This window comes from Rhipicephalus microplus, chromosome X (genome assembly GCF_043290135.1).
Source record: "Rhipicephalus microplus isolate Deutch F79 chromosome X, USDA_Rmic, whole genome shotgun sequence".
Lineage (NCBI taxonomy): Eukaryota > Metazoa > Arthropoda > Arachnida > Ixodida > Ixodidae > Rhipicephalus > Rhipicephalus microplus.
In genome coordinates this window covers 8,482,463-8,501,765 of record NC_134710.1, presented here as the reverse complement: position 1 = coordinate 8,501,765, position 19,303 = coordinate 8,482,463, and the positions used below count along the sequence as shown (strand labels likewise).

Here is a 19,303-nt window from a genome sequence, read left to right as displayed (position 1 = left end):
TTATATTCACATACACAAAGAAAATCAGAACCGAGGTGCTGCTTCATTGCTTGTGCCATGCGGTGAACCATTGCTTGGTTTTCAGAGAGCGTCAGTAAATTTCTGTTATTCCTTTTTTTTTGCGATAAGAGCCTGCAGGTGTTCCAATATAGATGGATGCCCATGATATGAATAATCCCGCTAAAAATCAGATGCCCAATGAACATTGCTATTTCGTCTAGTGTGACCTCTTTCCATGAGCCACCTCACTCCACATAGGTTGGCGTCGTTCCAATATATGCATCCAAGCATATTTCTTTGCATTTTTGCTCATCGTATTAAAAAAAAAGAATAAGATCATGTTCAGTAAACCTCACACGTAACCACAGTACCTATAAGATTGTGCCCAAAGATCAACAGCTATGCACTTGCAGCGGAAAAAACAGCTTGACGCCATAAATAAAACAAATTTATGAACGACTGTGGATGTCACAGGCTGACGCGAAACATCATCGCCATAGAACTTGAAGCTGAGGTGCCGTCATCCTCGGACTCCAAGCTCGTCCTCACTCAATTCAGGTGCAGTTGCAAGACAGTTTTGAGCGACGGGCTTTCTGCAGCACATGCGTGCATGACGACGCATAGGAACGTTTAGTGACACTAGATGCAGCCCTGTGTCTGGTATAACAACACAAGTGAAACCAAAGCTGCTGGAAACTGGCATTATACATGCAGCAGACCTTCGGAAATATTTTTTTTTGTAGAATAAATATTCCCCAACTCCTAGAAATAGTTCTCTATTGAATAGCTGGCATAAATTTCTGTCACTTATTATTGCTCAACACTGTCAAATTGCAGAGCTGACACCTTAATTTCATATTTGACTTGACAAGTTTCTTCTGATTACAGAACTTTCATGTTGCTGTAGCATAAGCAGTAGGGGCAGACACTTCTGTCAAGTTTGCCAGAGCAATGTAGTGCAATTTCCTAACAACACATGCACATTGGTTCGTGCAAAGGTCTGTCAAAAATCACTACGCGGCCAAACCGGCCAACCCACATTGATTCGTAAAGTTGAGCGACTACACTAATTATTAGAAAGAGCTCGGAGAACGAGAACCAGATTCAACATGCTATTATCGACAATCCAAAGTGTCGATCACCGGTGATCAATTTGAATGGGCGTGCTAATGAAAGAGTTAAGAGGCCACTCACTAGGTTTGACAATTTTGAGCACACAAGTGCAATGCGTACATGGGGCGTTCACAATCACGTCTACCAAAATTTGTAACGCTACATGCCACGGAAATGGGCCAAATTTCGATATGAACGCTGCTCTCTCTTCCTACCACGGGTGCACACTCACAGAATGAGGGCATGACGTACATATAGGAATCGCCCTACGTACACGGCAGTGCTATGATGTTGGTCCTCTCTGTAGACAACTGTGCTCTGACGTTGCCAACAGTAGCATGTGACCTGGCGAAAATTATTTAACACGACATGTGTAGTTTATATAATTTGTTGCTTGAATAGAGAATAAAACCTGAGATAATGAAACGCAATAAGAAAATGCGTGTTTTCCATTTCCCCCCTCCCCCAGTGAATTGCAACGAGATACGGAGCTAATTTGCCTGCGTTTCGCATGTCCCCGCAGTTAGCGCATCGAGCAGACGCCTGTCCTCAAAAAGAAATTAATGGTTCTGTGCGTTTGAGCACTCATTATGCTCATCTACTCTACCACGTCTAAGCCAGCGTTTCGAAATCATCCTGTAGAAACAGGCAGTAAGCCACAAAAAAATGCTGGTCAACAAAAAAAACGGCACTAACGTGCTCAGCTATTGGGCTTGTTCGAGCCCATCATGCGCCCGTGACCTCTTGGTCGGATCTCGGAGAGGGTAAGAAAAAGATTTGGCTTGCGAAGGCTGCACGTGAGAAACATCATAGATTTCGAGCTCGCCTCATCGCATCTTGCTTTCACGCCGCTTTAAAAAAACACTAAGCTCGTAATAAATGGATTGATTGGTTGATTGATTGATACGTGGGGTTTAACGCCCCAGAACTACCATATGATTATGAGAGACGCCGTAGTGGAGGGCTCCGGAAATTTCGACCCCCTGGGGTTCTTTAACGTGCACCCAAATCTGAGCACACGAGCCTACAACATTTCCACCTCCATCGGAAATGCAGCTGCCACAGCCGAGTACCTTAGCCACTAGACCACCGCGACGGGGTGTAATAAACAAATTGAAAAAAACAATTGTGGCATAATGCTCTTCATTGGACAAACAACAACTTAGATGGTCTAACTAAATTTTTTTTTATGGGGCCTAGAAGTGGCCTTTCAGCAGTGCTTCGCACAGGTTGGAACATTGCCAAGAAAGTTTCTAACACTGCTACACCCCCTCCCCCCTCCTTTTTTTTTTTTTTGTTTCAGGATGGGGTTAGGTTTTGAGCATAACTACTCGGCTCGCTTGCAAGGCGCATTTGACCAGATAAAGTAACAATGGCGTGCTCTTTGGCCCAGCGACGGCACCAGATATGTATTACCGGGACCACTGTGGTCGCCGCATCTCATTCGCAGCACGTCTGTTTGCAGTCAATTTGCGCGTGAAAAACGCGCTATACGTTTCCAGCTGCAATTGCCAACATGCCATAACAACGTTTGCCGACTAGGAAATTCATATTTCCTGCGAGGCATTGGTGGCTACGGCAACAGTCTAAAGTTGCTCCATCTTGATGCTGGTGTCAGAGGATCGATGGGCATGAGACGTTGTTACTTTATCTGGTCAATGGAGTCTTGCAAGCGCCCTGACCCAAAGGGAACATATCTTACACCGTGGTTTAGGATTAGGGTCTGCCCGCTTGGATAGATTGATGATGCAAACTGCAAATGGCCAACGTGGCCGCCATTTTTAGCTGAAATTAGCACACGTGAGATGAATTTGAGGCTGGTCAAGCATTTTGGCGCAGCTTTGTGCATAACTGCGGAATTATATCAAACTGGTGCAATTGGTGTAGCTGTTGCACCCCTGCCTGTCCCATATAAGAAAGTGCAAGAAGAAATCATGTGAAAAAAATTCAAGAAATTTCGCTGCTTTCAACTATCTCTCTTGTATTTTCTTGAATGTGCCTTGTACACACCAGTCACGAATTCATTTTATTTGACTAATATAGAAGGTTCAAACCACCAACTCGTACCTTTGCAGCACGATGCCTTAGACAAGTGGTTCTCAAATGGGGGTTCGTGAACCCTAGCGGGTTCGCGAAGCCATTTCTATGATCCGCGAAACCGTCACCCGCATTTTTCTTTAAGCATGACTGCGCCACGTATTGATGAACTGTCCAAAATGAAGTGATGTTGCAAATTTGTTTGATGTTTTTGGTAGCAATAAAAGGCACCTGTTTCACGCTCCAGTTGTGTTAGTTTATCTACGTACCCCCCTGCCTACCCTCCGTTGCAAAGGGTCCGCCATCACTTACACCAGTCCACAAGGGGTCCCCGACATATCTATGGCTGAGAACCACTGCTTTAGACAACATTGCACTTAGTGTATACATGCTCCAATGTGCAAATAGCAAACTATTTAAAGACATCCTTTAAAGCTGGCAATGCACATGTCTCGAAGATACTTCAGCGAACTGCCAGCCAGATGGCACAAAGGCCTTGGGCACAATACCGGTTAGTTTTGTTGGAGTCATAAAAGGTTCTACTGCCGTATCTGCAACATAGAGATGTGCACAACTTTCCATAAGGGAAGTGAAGTCTCACCTTTTAAGAGGTAAACAGTTCTCAGTGATCCTTGGCCACCCCTATCGTCAAAAACCAACATTAATGGGTAAAGATATCAGGCAATCTTTGCTGCGTTGATTAAAGCAGGATTGTGTGCACGCTCGCCTAAAGGTTTCAGAACGCTAAAAAGCAATAAACATGCTTGTATAAAGCCGCTTAATTATTCTCTCACAATAGCTATGTTTGTTGGTCTTTGTGACACTGCCATGGAGCAACGGCTGTTTGTGGGTGTGAAAAACCTTTGGCTACAAGTTAGTTTGGAGGAAAAAAAGAGGCAGGCAGCAGTGACAAAACAAGGCAAAGGGTGAGGAGGCACACTGACAGGAGCAAGAAGCAAAAGAAACGCTGGTTTTCCTGTTGCCCTTCCAGTAGGACCCACCTGAAGCCTCTGTGGCCGCAGGAAGGGTTGGACGGAGATCGCGGTTACAAAAGTCATAATTGGAGCAGCAGTTTATGACCATATGGGTAGGATTGTGTGAGCCCGACTTTGAACACGCCACCGGATTGTCAGGAGGGAACATCTTTTTTTTGTCGAGACACCTGGCACAAAAGGGGGAAAAAAAAGACACACAGGGAGGAAAAAAAAAAAGAAACAATGCAGGTTATTCAAATGCTTCTTGATAACTCTCAAAAGTTGTAAAAATACACCAGCATACAAATGCTTTCCTGCAGCTACCCCCAACAGCTGGTAGCCGGACGACCACTCGAACAGAGAGAGAAGAGGTTACAATGAGCCTGGGCCACAAGACACACTGGGCTGCAGACAGAAGCATGTCAGTGAACGTGTGTACGTGTGTGTCTGTGTGTGTGTGTGTGAGAGAGAGTGCCAAAAGACCCCCCGACCATGCCTCTTTCTCTCTCATACCTTACCTATTGGCCCACTCGACGGGGAGAGCGTCGGCACGATGTTATAATTGCAATAGTCGGCACCTCGGCAGCACTCTATGGCAAAGTGATCATCTACATTGTTTGAGTGATGGCAAGAGATTGGGTTGTCGGGGGGAGTGAGTTCTTCCTTTGGAATGCACCTGGGACGAGAAGAAACAACAGACCAAGCCACATGTGCAGAGGTCAAAACACAAGGCACACAGAAGCATTCCCCAAGCGACACAAAGCAGGTCTCTACTTCATCATGCTCTAGACAGCTGGCATAAGTTATGCCAGCCACAGTAAGTACTCTCCCTTTAAGATGAACTTGAAGGGACCATGATCATTTGTTCGTCTTATCAGGAGTTCGTCTTATCAGAAGTGCCCCAAATACTAACATGCCAAGTATACCCAAATATGTTGCTTGAACACGCTGAACGAATTATACTTAAATCGGGAGGGAAAAAACAAGAAAAAGCATTTATTTGGCTCAGCTTGACAAAAACTATACTTTCAATAAGTGTTTAGACTAATCTAACTAGCACTTAATTTCACGAGTTAAATAATAAATCAGTGATGGAAGCGGCATTTTGTTTTTTGGAGCATATTCCGGAGCAGAAATCAATGCTGTAGCTCAGTGTTCCTATTAATGTTTTCCAAGCAGATGCATGTTCCTAACGACTCCTGAAGTCTGAAATATCACTTAAGCACCTAATAAATATTTATATTTATTATTAAACATGCCGTATACTACAGGTATGCAGCTAGTATACACGCCGTATAGTAGCCCCATTGCCGTAAATCATAGGAGAGGGAGGGAGGGAGGGAGGGAGGGAGGGAAGGGTTAAGGGAGTTTGGACTTTTTTTATGTTCAGACTGGGGAGGACAGCCCTTGCAAGTGTCCCCCTTAAGATTTAGCTTTTAGCACGTGATATAATTGAGTTAACAGTCAAGTATAGCACAATTAACTTTTTAAAAGGCTTTTTATTGTTTACTGCATACCTGTGTTAAATGCCTTTCGGCTGTGTGAACTATGTAAATCGAAAAAAGGTGAAAAAAAGAGACTGAATAGAACAATGCAATTGCTCGAGCTCGGATCACATGCTTGTTTTGTTTTTTTTTTTAATTTCACTTGACAGCATGATTAATTTTTTTATAAATAGAAATACATGCCATATTACAAATACGAATTGGACATCGTGGCCTGATATGAGTGACCCCTTGAGATATTTTTGGATTTACACCACTGAGTGACATACTAGGATGATAGTGTATACAGTTTGCTTTTGGCTTTGCTTAGGCTCATGGGATGGTCCCATGGTTCAACTTCATTCTTTTTAGTTTGCCAACACCATTTTGGAGCAGGTTTGGAACAGTTACTAGCAAATGTTGCCCTTTCGAGCAGCATTTCTCTTTTGGAGCACATTAGAGCAATTGGAGCAGCACTTCCATCACTGATAAGTATGTTCATGAATTGCTACTACATTTTAACAATAAAACTGTAGCACAACCCTAGAAAAAGATAAAAAGGGAGAGACAAGTGCCATTTTCCAGCAAAGAATGAAAAATTTGTTTTTCTGGCTGTTCACCTTCTGAGAGGCTGCTTTATTGGCTTCGCTATCACTTTTGCATACGCCTCCATTGCACACCCCTACCTTGACAAGGCCAATATATGCCAAGTTGCTTATGAAAGTCTGCAAACTTTTCTTTGCCTTTAGGATATTTTCTTATTTTCAGCCTGCAGTAACTTTTCCTGAAGGATATGCAGCTGAACGTTTTCCTTTACGCTACTCACGATCACAAGCCTCAAGCACACAAAGAAGACATAATGCAGCTATATTTTGTATGCAAAATGACCTTCCTTTGTCAAGCCCTTCCATAACGAAAATGGTGCACCACAAGTTGCTGCATTTAAGTAGATACAGATATGACACGCACAGACCCTATGCAAAACAACGCAAACTGATCCCAGCATGTGCTCAGGTGCCATTGTGTAACGGCGATAACAATGCATCTGACTCCTCTGATGGGAATGCTAATGCCACATATGTGGTTTCCGTTTCATGTGATTACAATGTGTAGACACTCTTTGTTCCCTTCTTCCCTTTCATTTGGCTTTTTTTCGCCACCCTTCCCTTGCACTTTTTCCTCTAGCCAAGCTCTTGTGTTCTATTCTCCGCTGTACTCCTGTTGGGGAACAGAAGAACGAGAGGAGAATACAAAAGGATGAACACTTTTTGTTTGTTTCTTTACTGATAAAGCCACCCCTTTCTCCACCTAGAGGCTAGGGGGTGAGGGAGGTACCAGCTTTACGCTCTGAGCTTTCTTTTTCACTTATATCACTTTCTCCATCCCCGTTGCGATTTGCTTTCGATATTCTTTGAGTCTTTGTGCCAGGAAGCTCAATCTGCTTTCTCTTGTTTGCCTGAATGCCCCCACCAAGACTACAATGTTCATTACACAGAATCCCCATCACTGTTGGTCGCTGTGAGAGTTCGCCTTGACAGAAGAGGCCTGTTAAGCAGTTTGTCTTAAGCAGATTTTTTTTGCATTGGGTCTATGAGAAACCAAACAAGCGCCTCCGTGTTGTTCGTCTTCACCAAGAATTCGTCATAATAGAGTTCGTCTTAAAGGGAGTTTACATACTTGTGAAACAGTTTGCAGTAAATGCTCCTCTTTAGGAACACTGAGCATCATGCTATATGGTGAACAATCGCGACAAGCTCTCACTCACAGCTTGGAATTCTTAAAGTCCCCTTTTATGCACATGTCACTTTTTAGCATCGGTATGCAACAGACAACTACCAGATTTCTAGTCACTGTCAATATGAGAAAAAGAATGATCACGCATTCCTTTCCATTAATTTACTTTCTAAAAGTGTGTCACATCGCACTGTTAAAAGGGCCCTGCAAAACTTGTTTTAAGTAATCATGAAGTGGCTTTATTAAAGGAACTTATTGCCTTCCGCACTTACAGCCGCAAAAGTTTTTAGAATACAAGTGGAGTTGCAGGGCTTTACCAAAGCATTTTCTCCCTTCATTCATGCCTGCGAGTGTGCAGGGGGGGGGGGGGGGGGATGAAAAGAGGGGCAAAAAGTTCACCACGCTCAAATGAGCCAGCATCCATAGGCTTAGGGTTTATGGCATCGTTTGCCATGAGAAGAGCAAGCAATCGACCTGACTTTGAGCATTAATAATTTCAGGTCGCATGCTGTGCTATAATGTTCCGCTCCTTTGTTCTCGGGAACCTCGACTACTGACAGGCAGTGCTTTCCACCATGCTGAAAAAAGTGTTGCAGGGCTACTTTAACACTCAATGAAATGACTGGGCAACATGTTTGACTATGCCATTTCAGCTGATCAGCTGTTGAATCAATGCACCACACTTTAACTCCATAGCTGGAAAGAAACAAAGAGCTCATAGGTGCTGGTTCATCATATAGAGGCTCAAACCAGCAAAAAAAGAAACCATGCTAATTTTTCTTGGAAGAATGTGTGAATAAGCACAGTGATAGTTGATAATGACAAAGGCGGTAGCCCGCTTCAACATACATGAACAAAAGGACAAGATGAGACAGAGCATCATCGCCACTCATTATTTGTATGTGCGGCTTATAGTGTGCTACTACACCTTTACCACATATTGTGTACGACACTCGGTTTTAACCAAAAACTGGCCACGTGAAAGTCAGCTGCCAGCCCAGATTACCCTGCTTTGCTTGCAGCCTCTAATGATGGATGTTCATTGATGCTACCTCGTCGTGCCGCTGCATCACATTGCTAGACTGCTTTTTAATCATCCTACGCACTGGATGCAACTCGAGCCCTCAAAAGAATGATCTGCCCTCACACAGCATCTTTCACCAGATCTGTTGTAATTCTAAATAATAATAATAATAATAATAATAATAATAATAATAATAATAATAATAATAATAATAATAATAATAATAAACCAGTAAGTTCAATGGGAACATAAAAATCTTGCCGCCATTCCACTCTGTGAAAGTGGGGGCCCAGCAGAACAGACAAGCGCTCTCTCGCCCACTCTCGTTGGTTTTTGAAGTGTGCTGCTGGTGCTTGGGCATTGTCACAATGTGTAGCCGGCTCATACTTGCCAGTGACGGACGTGTCGATGCAGAACCTTTGCATTCTTCAGACCATATGAACGGAATGTCTTTCTGTGTTACGGTTGTGAGACACTGTTTTTTTTTTTTGCGCAGTCATTTTATAAATGCTCTGAAGTGCCCTGCAACAACTAAAAACATACGAAGGAAATGAATGTCATGGGGCTTTGCAAAAGGCCCGATTCACTACACACTTTCTTCCTTGGTACTTTTTTTCTAGCAATCAAAGCGCCTGCCTAGAAATACTACGATCTGGCTGAAGAACTCATGCTTTTTTGCATTTATTTTTTAGTTGTGCATCATTGAGCGCTTGCAGCACTGCTGAAAGGTGAACTGCATGGTCGTCTCTAGTCCTTGAATAAACTTAGATGTCACTAACATACAGATTACAGAACTTCCAAATAAAATCTCAGTCCATTGTTTACCATTTTCTGAAAAAAAATGCACCGAAACGCTTCCGCCTAAGCAGGAGCCAGTTATATTCGTACACATCAAACAGTGTAACTAACACCATAAACTTCTTTGTGTCTTCTCTTTGAGGTACCTGCCAATATTATTTACACAAGTCTATTCTGGAGAACCATTCGCACCCGCTTGTCCCATCAATTATCTCGTCAATTCTTGGCATCGGGAAAGGAAATAGGTCTGTCTGCCAGTTGATGAGTCTGTAGCCTGTGCATAACCGGAATGATCCATCTTCTCTAGGACCGATCGTAATCAGTAACACAAGCAAAGACGTGAATGGTCTAATGATGCCCTCGTCTAGCATGCCTTAAAGCTCCTCCAATAACCAAGCCTTCTTCTCGTGACTCAAGGCATATGGCTTCTTTCTTACGTTTTTGTTGTGTTGTTTGAAGAGAACTTTGATTGCTGTGGCCTAGGTTACAACAGAAATGAGTTCCGCGTACTTTGACTTGACTTCCTCGCAACTTTACAATTTTGGGCTGCATTCCTCCAATATAAGAGCAACATTCAATGTTGTCAGTTGCTATGGCATCACTCCACGGTATGCTTATTTTCAGAAGTTTATTGTCGGGTCGAGACAAAAAAGAAATCCAAATCGACACCTGACATTATGAGGCCTTTCGCACTTACTACCCAGCCTCTGAAGCAAACTTCTGCCTTGATCCATTTCTTGACCTCCCTCCAGTTTCTTTGCAGCAGAGCCCTTCAATGCTTTTTACTGGTCATGAAACTCCCGCGAAAGTTTCATATAGGAACATAAGTGACCACCAGATGCACCACCATAAGCAGAAGGCTATTGATCTGCCCTGCTTGGTAGGGCAGTTGAGCATTTGTGGAAGGTCTTGCCATCAAATACGTTTCAGATATTTTACTTCTCGCTGTTCTCGCCAACATATCATAGCAGTGGTTAGTATTGTCAAAATGGCGCATGATGCTCATTGTCTGACTGCCCAAGTCATTGATTACTGGCAATCTTTTAACTGAGAGTATCTGTCAGGTGATATGCATGTTCGTACCAATCCTACATTTCTTGATTCCTGCAAAGTCACTTTTGGGATTAAACTGAGCACTGTAAGTGCTTCTAGATGACTCAGACGTTGACATATTTTGTACTAGAATTCGCCGTATAGCCATGCTCTGGCTGCACATAATGCTCATTTTCTGTGTAGAGAGAGAGAGAGAAATAATTAAAAGGAAGAGACAAGGAGGTTAACCTAGACGAACCGGTTTGCTACTCTGTACGGGGGTGGGGAAAAGGGTCGGAAAGAGGATAGCTATAGAGATATATAAAATAAATTTTAAAAAAAACACATGCGAACACACTCGGGGAGTTCCGGTCACAGTCGTTTGGACAGGCCGGTTGAACGCAAGAAGCGCATGAGCGCCTTCACAGCCTTCTTCTGCGACATAAAGTCCTGTCGGCAGCGCAGGAGTCTTTCTTCCGAAAGAGGCTGATTGTCCAGTTCATCTAGTGTATTGCAGAGTGACTGTCTCTGCGAGCAGTATTGTGGGCATTCACACAAAATGTGCCAAGTTGTTTCATCACTGCCACAATGGCTGCATGCAGCAGTGTTAGCCATTCCTATGCGGAACGCGTACGCATTGGTAAATGCGACGCCCAACCATAATCTGCACAGCATAGTAGCGTCTCGTCGGCGTAATTCCAGAGGAATTCGAAGACTGAGAGTTGGGTCTAAAGTACCTAACCGTGCATGGAAAAAATGTGACTCGTTCCATTGTGACGTGGTGCGCTTGCGAGCAAGCATGCGGAGTTTCCGTGCAGCGTCAGTTCTGGAAAGCAGAATTGATATTTCATCGCTTTCAGTATGGGCAGAACGCGCAGCTCGATCGGCCCGTTCATTGCCAATTATTCCACAATGACTTGGCAGCCATTGAAAGGCTATTTCATGTCCTTCCTCAATGGATTGGTGAGTATTTTCTGCAATCTCAAACACCAGCTGTTCGTACGGGCCGTGGCGTAAAGGGGATAGAAGGGATTGCAGCGCCGCCTTTGAGTCACTGAAAATTGTCCATTTTTGCGACTGTTGATCGGTGATAAATTGCAATGCGGCACGAAGAGCTGTGAGCTCTGCTCCCGTTGATGTCGTAAGGTGGGAGTTGAACTTGTATAGCGCATTACGGGGAAGAAGAAACGGCCGAGCAGACCGACGCAAGAGGACAGAGCGCTAACTTCTCAGTTGGAAGTTAGCGCTCTGTCCTCTTGTGTCGGTCTGCTCGGCCGTTTCTTCTTCCCCGTAATGCGCTATACAAGTTCAAGTACGACGAACCAACTCGCCCAATCTTCAACACTCGTGTAAGGTGGGAGGTCTTGAATTTTCTTGTCGTGTCTTTTATCGGTATAACAAATGATGCCGTTGAACTCTTCTGTAAAACAGAGCCGTCGGTGTATACGTGTATACAGCCTTGATACGTCTCGTATAACAAGAGCAGAGCAAGCTGTCTAAGAGCAGGTGACGACATATCTACTTTTTTCTTGATGCCAGGTATAGTTAGCCTGATATTAGCCTGAGTCAGGCACCAGGGAGGAGTCAAAGGCCTGGCGGCGGGTGTGAAGCATGTTGGCAAAAAATCGCGGTATGTGGTGACCGTTTGGCAAAATGACGAACGTGGTCTGTCTGCTGGTAAAGAGGCTAGGTGGTGGCAGGGTGTCCGAGCAATATGCCTTATATGTGTCCGGAGTGCCTCAACGTCGATATGTGTCGTGATGAGGTGGTCACCGGCGATAGCTATAGTAGCCATTGTTGACGCACTACGAGGCAAGCCGAGGCAAATCCGGAGTGCCTGGGATTGAACACTCTGTAGCGTTCGAAGGCTTGTTTTGCTTGCACTGGTCAATGCCGGTAAACTGTACCGCAGGAAACCGAGAAAAAGTACTCTGTACAGCTGTAGCATTGCACTGGGAGACATTCCCTAAGTCTTCCCTGCAAAGAACTTCAGTATATTACAGATGTCCATTAACCGTTTCTTCATGTACGAAACGTGATCGCTCCATGATAGATTCCTGTCAATTATGACGCCCAAAAACTTGTGCGATCGAACGTATGGCACAGTTTGACCATTGATGTTTATAGTGTACTTATCCATAGGCTTTCGTGTAAAAGCTACGAGGGCGCATTTCTCGGAAGAAATTTCCAAGCCTCGATTTCGGAGGTAGTGTAATGTTTCAGTGGCAGCTTTTTGAATTCTTCCTCGTAACTGCAGGCGTGTTACAGCCGATGCCCAAATGCAGATGTCATCTGCGTACATTGATAGCCTGACCGTGCTTGGCTGATGCTCAGTGAGAGCAATTAACGTAAGATTGAACAGCACAGGGCTGAGTACGCCACCCTGGGGGACGCCACGGTGGCTGTAATGTGGAGAGGTTGGACCATCTTCAGTGCTCACAAAGAAGGATCGCATTGACAAATAACTACGTATCCAGCGATACATCCGACCACCTACTCCTATATCTTCAAGAGCGGTGAGAACAGCTTCATGCGTAACGTTGTCATACGCCCCTTTGACGTCTAGGAACAAAGATGCGCAGAGACGCTTACGGCCTTTCTCGTGTTGGACATAAGTGACCAGGTCGACTACGTTGTCAATCGATGCTCGTCCACGCCGAAATGCTGCTATGGCATCTGGGTAGATGTTGTTACACTCCAAGAACCACTCCAGGCGTCCCAGGATCATCCTCTCCATAACTTTGCCTACACAACTGGCCAGTGCGATCGGACGATAAGATGATAGGTCCAACGGTGACTTGCCTGGCTTCAGAAGTGGAACTAGGCGACTTGTCTTCCAACTTGTCGGGAGCGTTCCATCTTGCCAGGATTTGTTGTACAACTCCAAAAGGAGGATTCTCGTGCGTTCACCCAGATGACACAAGGCCCTATAAGAAATTCTATCGGGCCCTGGTGCCGACGTGCCTCCACACAAAGCTAGTGCTGCTCTGAGCTCAACGATGGAAAAAGGCATGTCCATGCGGGAATCCAGTGTTTGTGGAGACTTAGTCGAGGGCAATAGGCTATTGGGCATTGCGAGTGGCCCAGATACTCTGGCACAGAAGTCTTCTGCCACGTCAATGCTGCGTCTCTGTTCAAAAAGTGCGAGAGCTCTGAATGGTGACCACTGAGTGGGTTTTGTGCGGAGACCTCGTACCGTCTTCCACAATTGGGATAAAGGTTTTCGTGGGTCAAGTGACTCACAAAAAACAGTCCAACGTTGTGTCTCGAGTTTATTTATCCGGCGCTGAATCTTCTTTTGTATACGTCGAGCAATCCGTAAGTCTTCTATTGCCTCCATGCGTCGGTATCTTCGTTCAGCACGCCGTCGGATTGCTCGAAGTCGTTCTAGCTCGATGTCAAATTCCGTTACTTTGGGAGAGCAGGTGAGGGTACACGTAATATCGTGTATTGTGCTTTTAATTATCTCCTCTATGTCGAGGGATATGTTTGCTTCACATTGCTCTTCCATGCGAGACTGGAATTTCAACCAGTCCACTCTCTGAACACTGTCGCGTATCTTCGCATGGGACAATCCTTCGATTTTGACGTAAGTAGGAATGTGGTCACTTCCATGCGTTTCTATGTCTGGAAACCACTCAGCATGCCTGACGAGGCCTCGTGAGACAAAGGCCAGGTCAAGGCAGCTGCTATACCTTTAACCACGTAGGAACGTTGGACTGCCATCATTTAGCAAGAAAAGTTGGTTGTCGGAGGCGAAGGAAACCAACTTTCTCCCTTTAACATTGGTCTTCGAACTTCCCCAGATTGTATGATGTGCGCTGAAGTCGCCAATTATAATGCATGGGTGAGAAGTTGCTGACAGGATACCTCGTAGTCTTGTATGGTCGAAACGACTTGACGGAGAGAGGTAGGCACCCACAACCGTGATGGTAAGTCTTCTTTTCACTGTTATACTTATATATTGATTGTCGTCGTGGGGTGACACCGGATGATGAATGTAGGTGAGGTCGCGGCGAATAAACATCAGAACTTTGCTATTGTCCGCAGTTGTAGACGACATGAATGACTCATAACCAGAAAGTCTGATTGCTTTCTGTAAATTTGGCTCGCAGATAACAATGATGGGGAACTTATTGGTGTACACGAACCGACGGAAATCGGCGATGCGTGACCTCAGTCCCCGGGCATTCCATTGAATAATCGCTGCCTTTCGGACCTCTTCTCTGAAAGACAGTGGCTGGTGAGCCATTATTTACTCAAGCGCTGCGAGTACTGGACTCAAAGCGTCCAGTAATTGCAATGCACTTCTTGCTGACGGTGTGTGCAAGTTGCTTAACAACAAGCGGATGGCGTTAATTAATGGTCGCAAAAGAGCTATTACTTGCTGATCTGTGTTCCGCAAGTTCTCCATTACAGCAGCTTGCTCCGAAGAAGACGGCTTCTGCTGCGGCTCTTCTGAGCGTTGTGTACGCGTAAGTGGAGGCCACTCTTCTGTAGAGACTGGTCTGCTCCTTTGCTCTTTTACAACGTCTGTGTTTGCCGTGCTGTAAACTGAAGCTGGCGATCTTTCCTGATGCGTCGACTTATCGCCTGAGGTTGGCGCTCTCCGACTTGAAGACCTTCGACGGCGACGTTGTCTTCGCCGGATTTTCTCGGCAGCTTCTTTGTGGGTGGAGCTGTCTCGTACCATTTGCCTCAGAATAGAAAATTCTTTCTTTATGTGCGGACATTCTTTCGAAGAAGCCTTGTGAGCACCCTGACAGTTAGGACACTTCAGTGTGGTAGCGCTACAGTTGTCTTCCGTGTGTGGTTCGGCGCACTGGGGGCACGCTGCGGAGCTCCTGCAAACACCCTTTACATGGCAGATCTTCTGACAATTGAAGCATTGCACGGGTTTAGGAATGAACGGTCGAACTTGTTGACGAAAGTGGCCAACCTTCACGTATGCGGGAAGACAGTCACCTTTGAACGTTACTCTGACACAGCGTGTATTTCCAAGCCGTCCAACGCTGACAATGACGTTGTCTTGAGTCGCTGGTTTTATAAGTATTGGAAGGTCTGCGTTTGGTATTTCCGTGTTAATGTCGTAAATGACTCCTGATGTGGTCACACCATCGACTGGTATGATGGACCTAACTGCAATGTTTCCCAGTTGTGTTACTTGTTGCAGCGTGCTCAGCGCACTCGGGTGCCGCACATCTACAGCCAGGATGTTTCTTCTTGTATTAAGCCGTAGATCTTTAATCTCGTTCGGCACAGTGTTCTCAAAGTAGAGCGAAAGCGCTTGCCTGTTCAGAACACGCAGACTTTCGGTAGCGTTCTTTGGCACAAACAGGATGAAATGGGGCCATCGCTGGGGCGCCGTTTTCACGGTGGCTGTGCTTGACACCGGTGATGGATTGATGATCCGTCGCTTGGCCTTGCGGTGCAGGACAGGTTGAAAGCCGTCGTCTGAGGACTCGTCGCAAGATGCGGAGTACAGCTCAGTGTCATCGCTCTCACTGGATGTGTTTCCTCGCTTCCTCGAGGAAGTGGCCACGGTCGAACCGGAGTCAGACGTTGCCTCGTGAGGTTGTACATCTATTACCGCAACCTACGGGGCTATACACCCCACAACTGCAGCGAAAAGTCCAGAAAAGCACTGAGACGAGCGAGATGTGTTCTACAAAGAATCACTTCGTCTTCCTCCTCCCATTTTCTGTGTAATTGTCAATTTATCTACAGGACATTACGAAGCTACTAATAGAAGTTCACGTACCAATAGACAAGCCTACATATAAGGCTAACTTGGCAGTAATAGCTCTGAAGTACCTCTTGAAGGATATTGTTAGTGCAACATAGCTTAAAAAAATCAAAAGAGCAAACTGAAACAACACACAGAACGAAAAAGGATGCTCGTATTGTTTGCCTTTTTTTTTTCCTTTGGTGTCATAATTTGTGTCCTTGATTTCATTTGAAGACTAAAAGAAAATAATGACTTGGAACTGCGGTGAACAGCTTTTGCTAGATATAGGCACGATTTGAGATTTTCTAGAGAGAGCTTTTTTATTTTATGCATGCATATTTCATAAAACTGCCGAGCTCTAGTTTATACGGCTCTTTTCTTTCATCGACTACAATATACTGTCGCAATTATTACGAGTTTTAAGTTGGCCTTTTAGTTCGCCACCCAATTCCTTCTATGTGAATTGAATACCAGCACAAATCAAAATCATCCCGGAGCTTCCATCAATCCAGTTATTCAAATTATACTGATCAATCATACAAAAAACTGTATTACTCTTTCTGAACATTTCTATAATTTTTCTGTATGCCCTTAGATATTCTTTCAAACCAACTTTAGCATTTTATATGAGAAATAGCATTTAATAAGCAAAGTGACATAACTTTTGCATTTTTTGAAAACGTATCACCAAACCCTTTTTTATTAGAGTTGTCGCTATTACTGATTGTACACAGGTTATTATTTGAATGTTTATTTTGTCAAGAAGACTTTCTATAACTACAATTTGAGGCGTATAAAATGCTCCAAAAATCAAGTGAGGATGAGCAATAAAAACTGTTTCTGAATGCCTAACAGGGATTCATACAGCCTTAGAAATGACTGTACTGCTTACAATTTAAACTGGATAACAAGTGAAGGTAGCCTAGCTTCTGTATACAAGACCTTGGTTGCCACAAAGTACAGAAAACCTAAGCATAATTTCAAAGCTTGTCCTTGAAGACTACAGAAGGAGGAAGCTTATAAGCAGGAGCTCTAGCGTATCAGATACACCCAAATTCAAAAGTGGGGCAAACATACATGCAATGCGAGATCTTATTTACTTCCTCTTCGTCTCTGCTTTGCCTATCGCGGGATTTCCTAACCATCCGCCAGCTGCGTGTTTCTATATACGTATTCACTCCCTCTAGTCTCTCTGTTCTTGTGTATCTGTGTACGTAAATCAAATAATAATACTAATAATAATAATTCCCACCAGTGTCGTCGCTGAAAACGCCTCGATTTCAGTGTGCTTCAGGATGCAGGTTTCGAGGAAATATGACCTGCTGCCGAATTGTCCATGGATAATGGTCACAGATCCTTCATTCTGTGACATCATCCATAGATGATGGTTCACCTGTGTCCACAGGACGAAAGTACGAATTTTCACATAGGCACAAATGTGCACATGTGATCTCTAGCGCGTCTGATAGAAAGAGTTCGGTCGAGACCAAACGCATCAATCTTGGTTGATACAGTGCACATGAGCCAACGATGAAGAATAAGATACACGGGACAGGCGCGGACAGGTGCACTAGAGTAGGCAAGCTTCGAGACTAGTATATTTCTTATTTTTCATCCTCCTCTTGTGTGCGGTATCAACCAAGATAAACCCATACCAGCTCGTTCAAGCTTCCATTCTTATACAAACAATGTTTCTTAAGCAATTGCATATGATTTTGAAAGCACCCATAAAAAATGTCAATTAATTGATTGATTGAAACATCACACCAAAAGAGATTAATCAATTGAAAGCTAATTCAATTAACAATTTATCTATTAAACATTTCAATCGACTACCCCTATTTTACAGGTGGGTGTTGTGTTAGTACACACGAACACTCTTTTGGTCTGGACAAGTAAGCAAGTGAACCTTCCCAAATTCTTGGTACGGTGCCTTCTACTACAATCTCAAATGATGCTTCCATTCACTATGCACACGTCTGCACTTTTATTGTGACTTGCATAAAAATGTTTTTCACACACGCAGACGTACTCGGAGTCGAAATCAAGTCCAATAGCCTCCTGTCACATTGTTCCGTGTCGGCTGGTAAACAGAACAGGGAGACTTTTTCAACAATGTCCTTGCATCCAGAGTGGCAGCCCGGCAAACAGCAGGTGTTGGGAATCGCTGTCTCAATGAAGTGACCGCAATGAGGAAAAAAGGGGGACAGCAACCAGCACAAACAACACCACTCGTGCCCATGCTCCGCTAATGGCAGCCAGCAGCAACCGGTTTCCTCGTCCACTTTCTAGCGATGCCAGCGCCACAGCACAGAAAGTCCGAGAAGTATATGCTCTCCCATTGAGTTACGCGGGAGTTTCAAAACCAGTAAAAAGTATTGACGGACCCAGGTCGCAGCTACCCACTTTAATCGGTTTTCCTGAACAGGTGTCATTTTTAGGCACAAGTTCTCGTTAATCAGGCTCATCGATGTATCAATGTCAATCAGCACTGATAACTTGGAACCGTTACCAACCATCGCAGAGAAGAGTACGTTTGGACATAAAATAAACAAAATCTCTCACTCCAGCACATGCTCTGGCAGACAACTAGGCGATGATTCTCCAAGTGATGCAACAATCACGTACAGTTGCTATATTGCCTCGTATGTAGCTGGTAGGTCACGCAATTATTCGCGTACAGCGGGACACCTCTCAACTCTAATGCATCTAGGAGTCATAAGTAATGAGCTTCAAACCATCGAGCAGCTCCTCAGATGTTAAAGGTGCCTTGAGTTCCATTTGTATTCGACTTTTTTTGTACATCCCTTGTATTACAAGTGACACGACCCATGATTCCGGATAGTTCGGATCAGCATCATAGCGCAACTATTGTTTTACAAAAAAAACAGTCAAACAGGTTCTCACTGTTTTGTTCCTACTTGATGGCTTTGTTTCACAGTTTTACTGCTTGTTTTCTGAAGGCACCGACAAAGCTTTCCTTTCATGACTCCCATGAATCTTCTTTATGTTGGGCAAAACACAAGTCGAACCATTGATTGGCATTTCCAGAAATGAATGCTCACGTTATTTCGTATTTCGTCAGTCTGTCTGCAATTAATTTTGTTGACATGCACACTCGAATGCATTCAACCAATAATCTACACTGAAACTGTCGTCAAAGATGTCCGGGTTTACTGATATGTGGCGAGTTCTGTCTGATGCCAGAACTGTGAAGAGTGCTTGCTGCTGCAGTTGCTCCTGCTTTTGCCACCAAATCAATTATTGAAAGAGCATATTCGATCAGGTTGATGCATCTGCCATTGCATAAAAATGGCTCGGCGTTTGCTCCTTACTGGATATTTGCTTCTCCCAGGCTTCAAACTTCAAGAAAAATATT

General features: G+C 44.3%; 1 protein-coding gene across 3 annotated transcripts in view; it reads right to left on the bottom strand.

Annotated features, from left to right (window-relative positions):
• Positions 1 to 19,303, bottom strand: part of babo (TGF-beta receptor type-1 babo) — a 136,842-nt gene that overhangs the window by 101,346 nt on the left and 16,193 nt on the right. Inside the window, exon 3 of one of the 3 annotated variants that reach the window (XM_037426564.2) lies at positions 4,152 to 4,312. The exons of 1 other annotated variant lie outside the window; for it this stretch is intronic. In XM_037426564.2, the coding sequence (XP_037282461.1) occupies positions 4,152 to 4,312 (161 nt within the window). Of the gene's footprint in view, positions 1 to 4,151; positions 4,313 to 4,642; positions 4,801 to 19,303 lie in introns of all 3 variants that reach the window. One more of the 3 variants, XM_037426565.2, reaches the window with a different exon arrangement.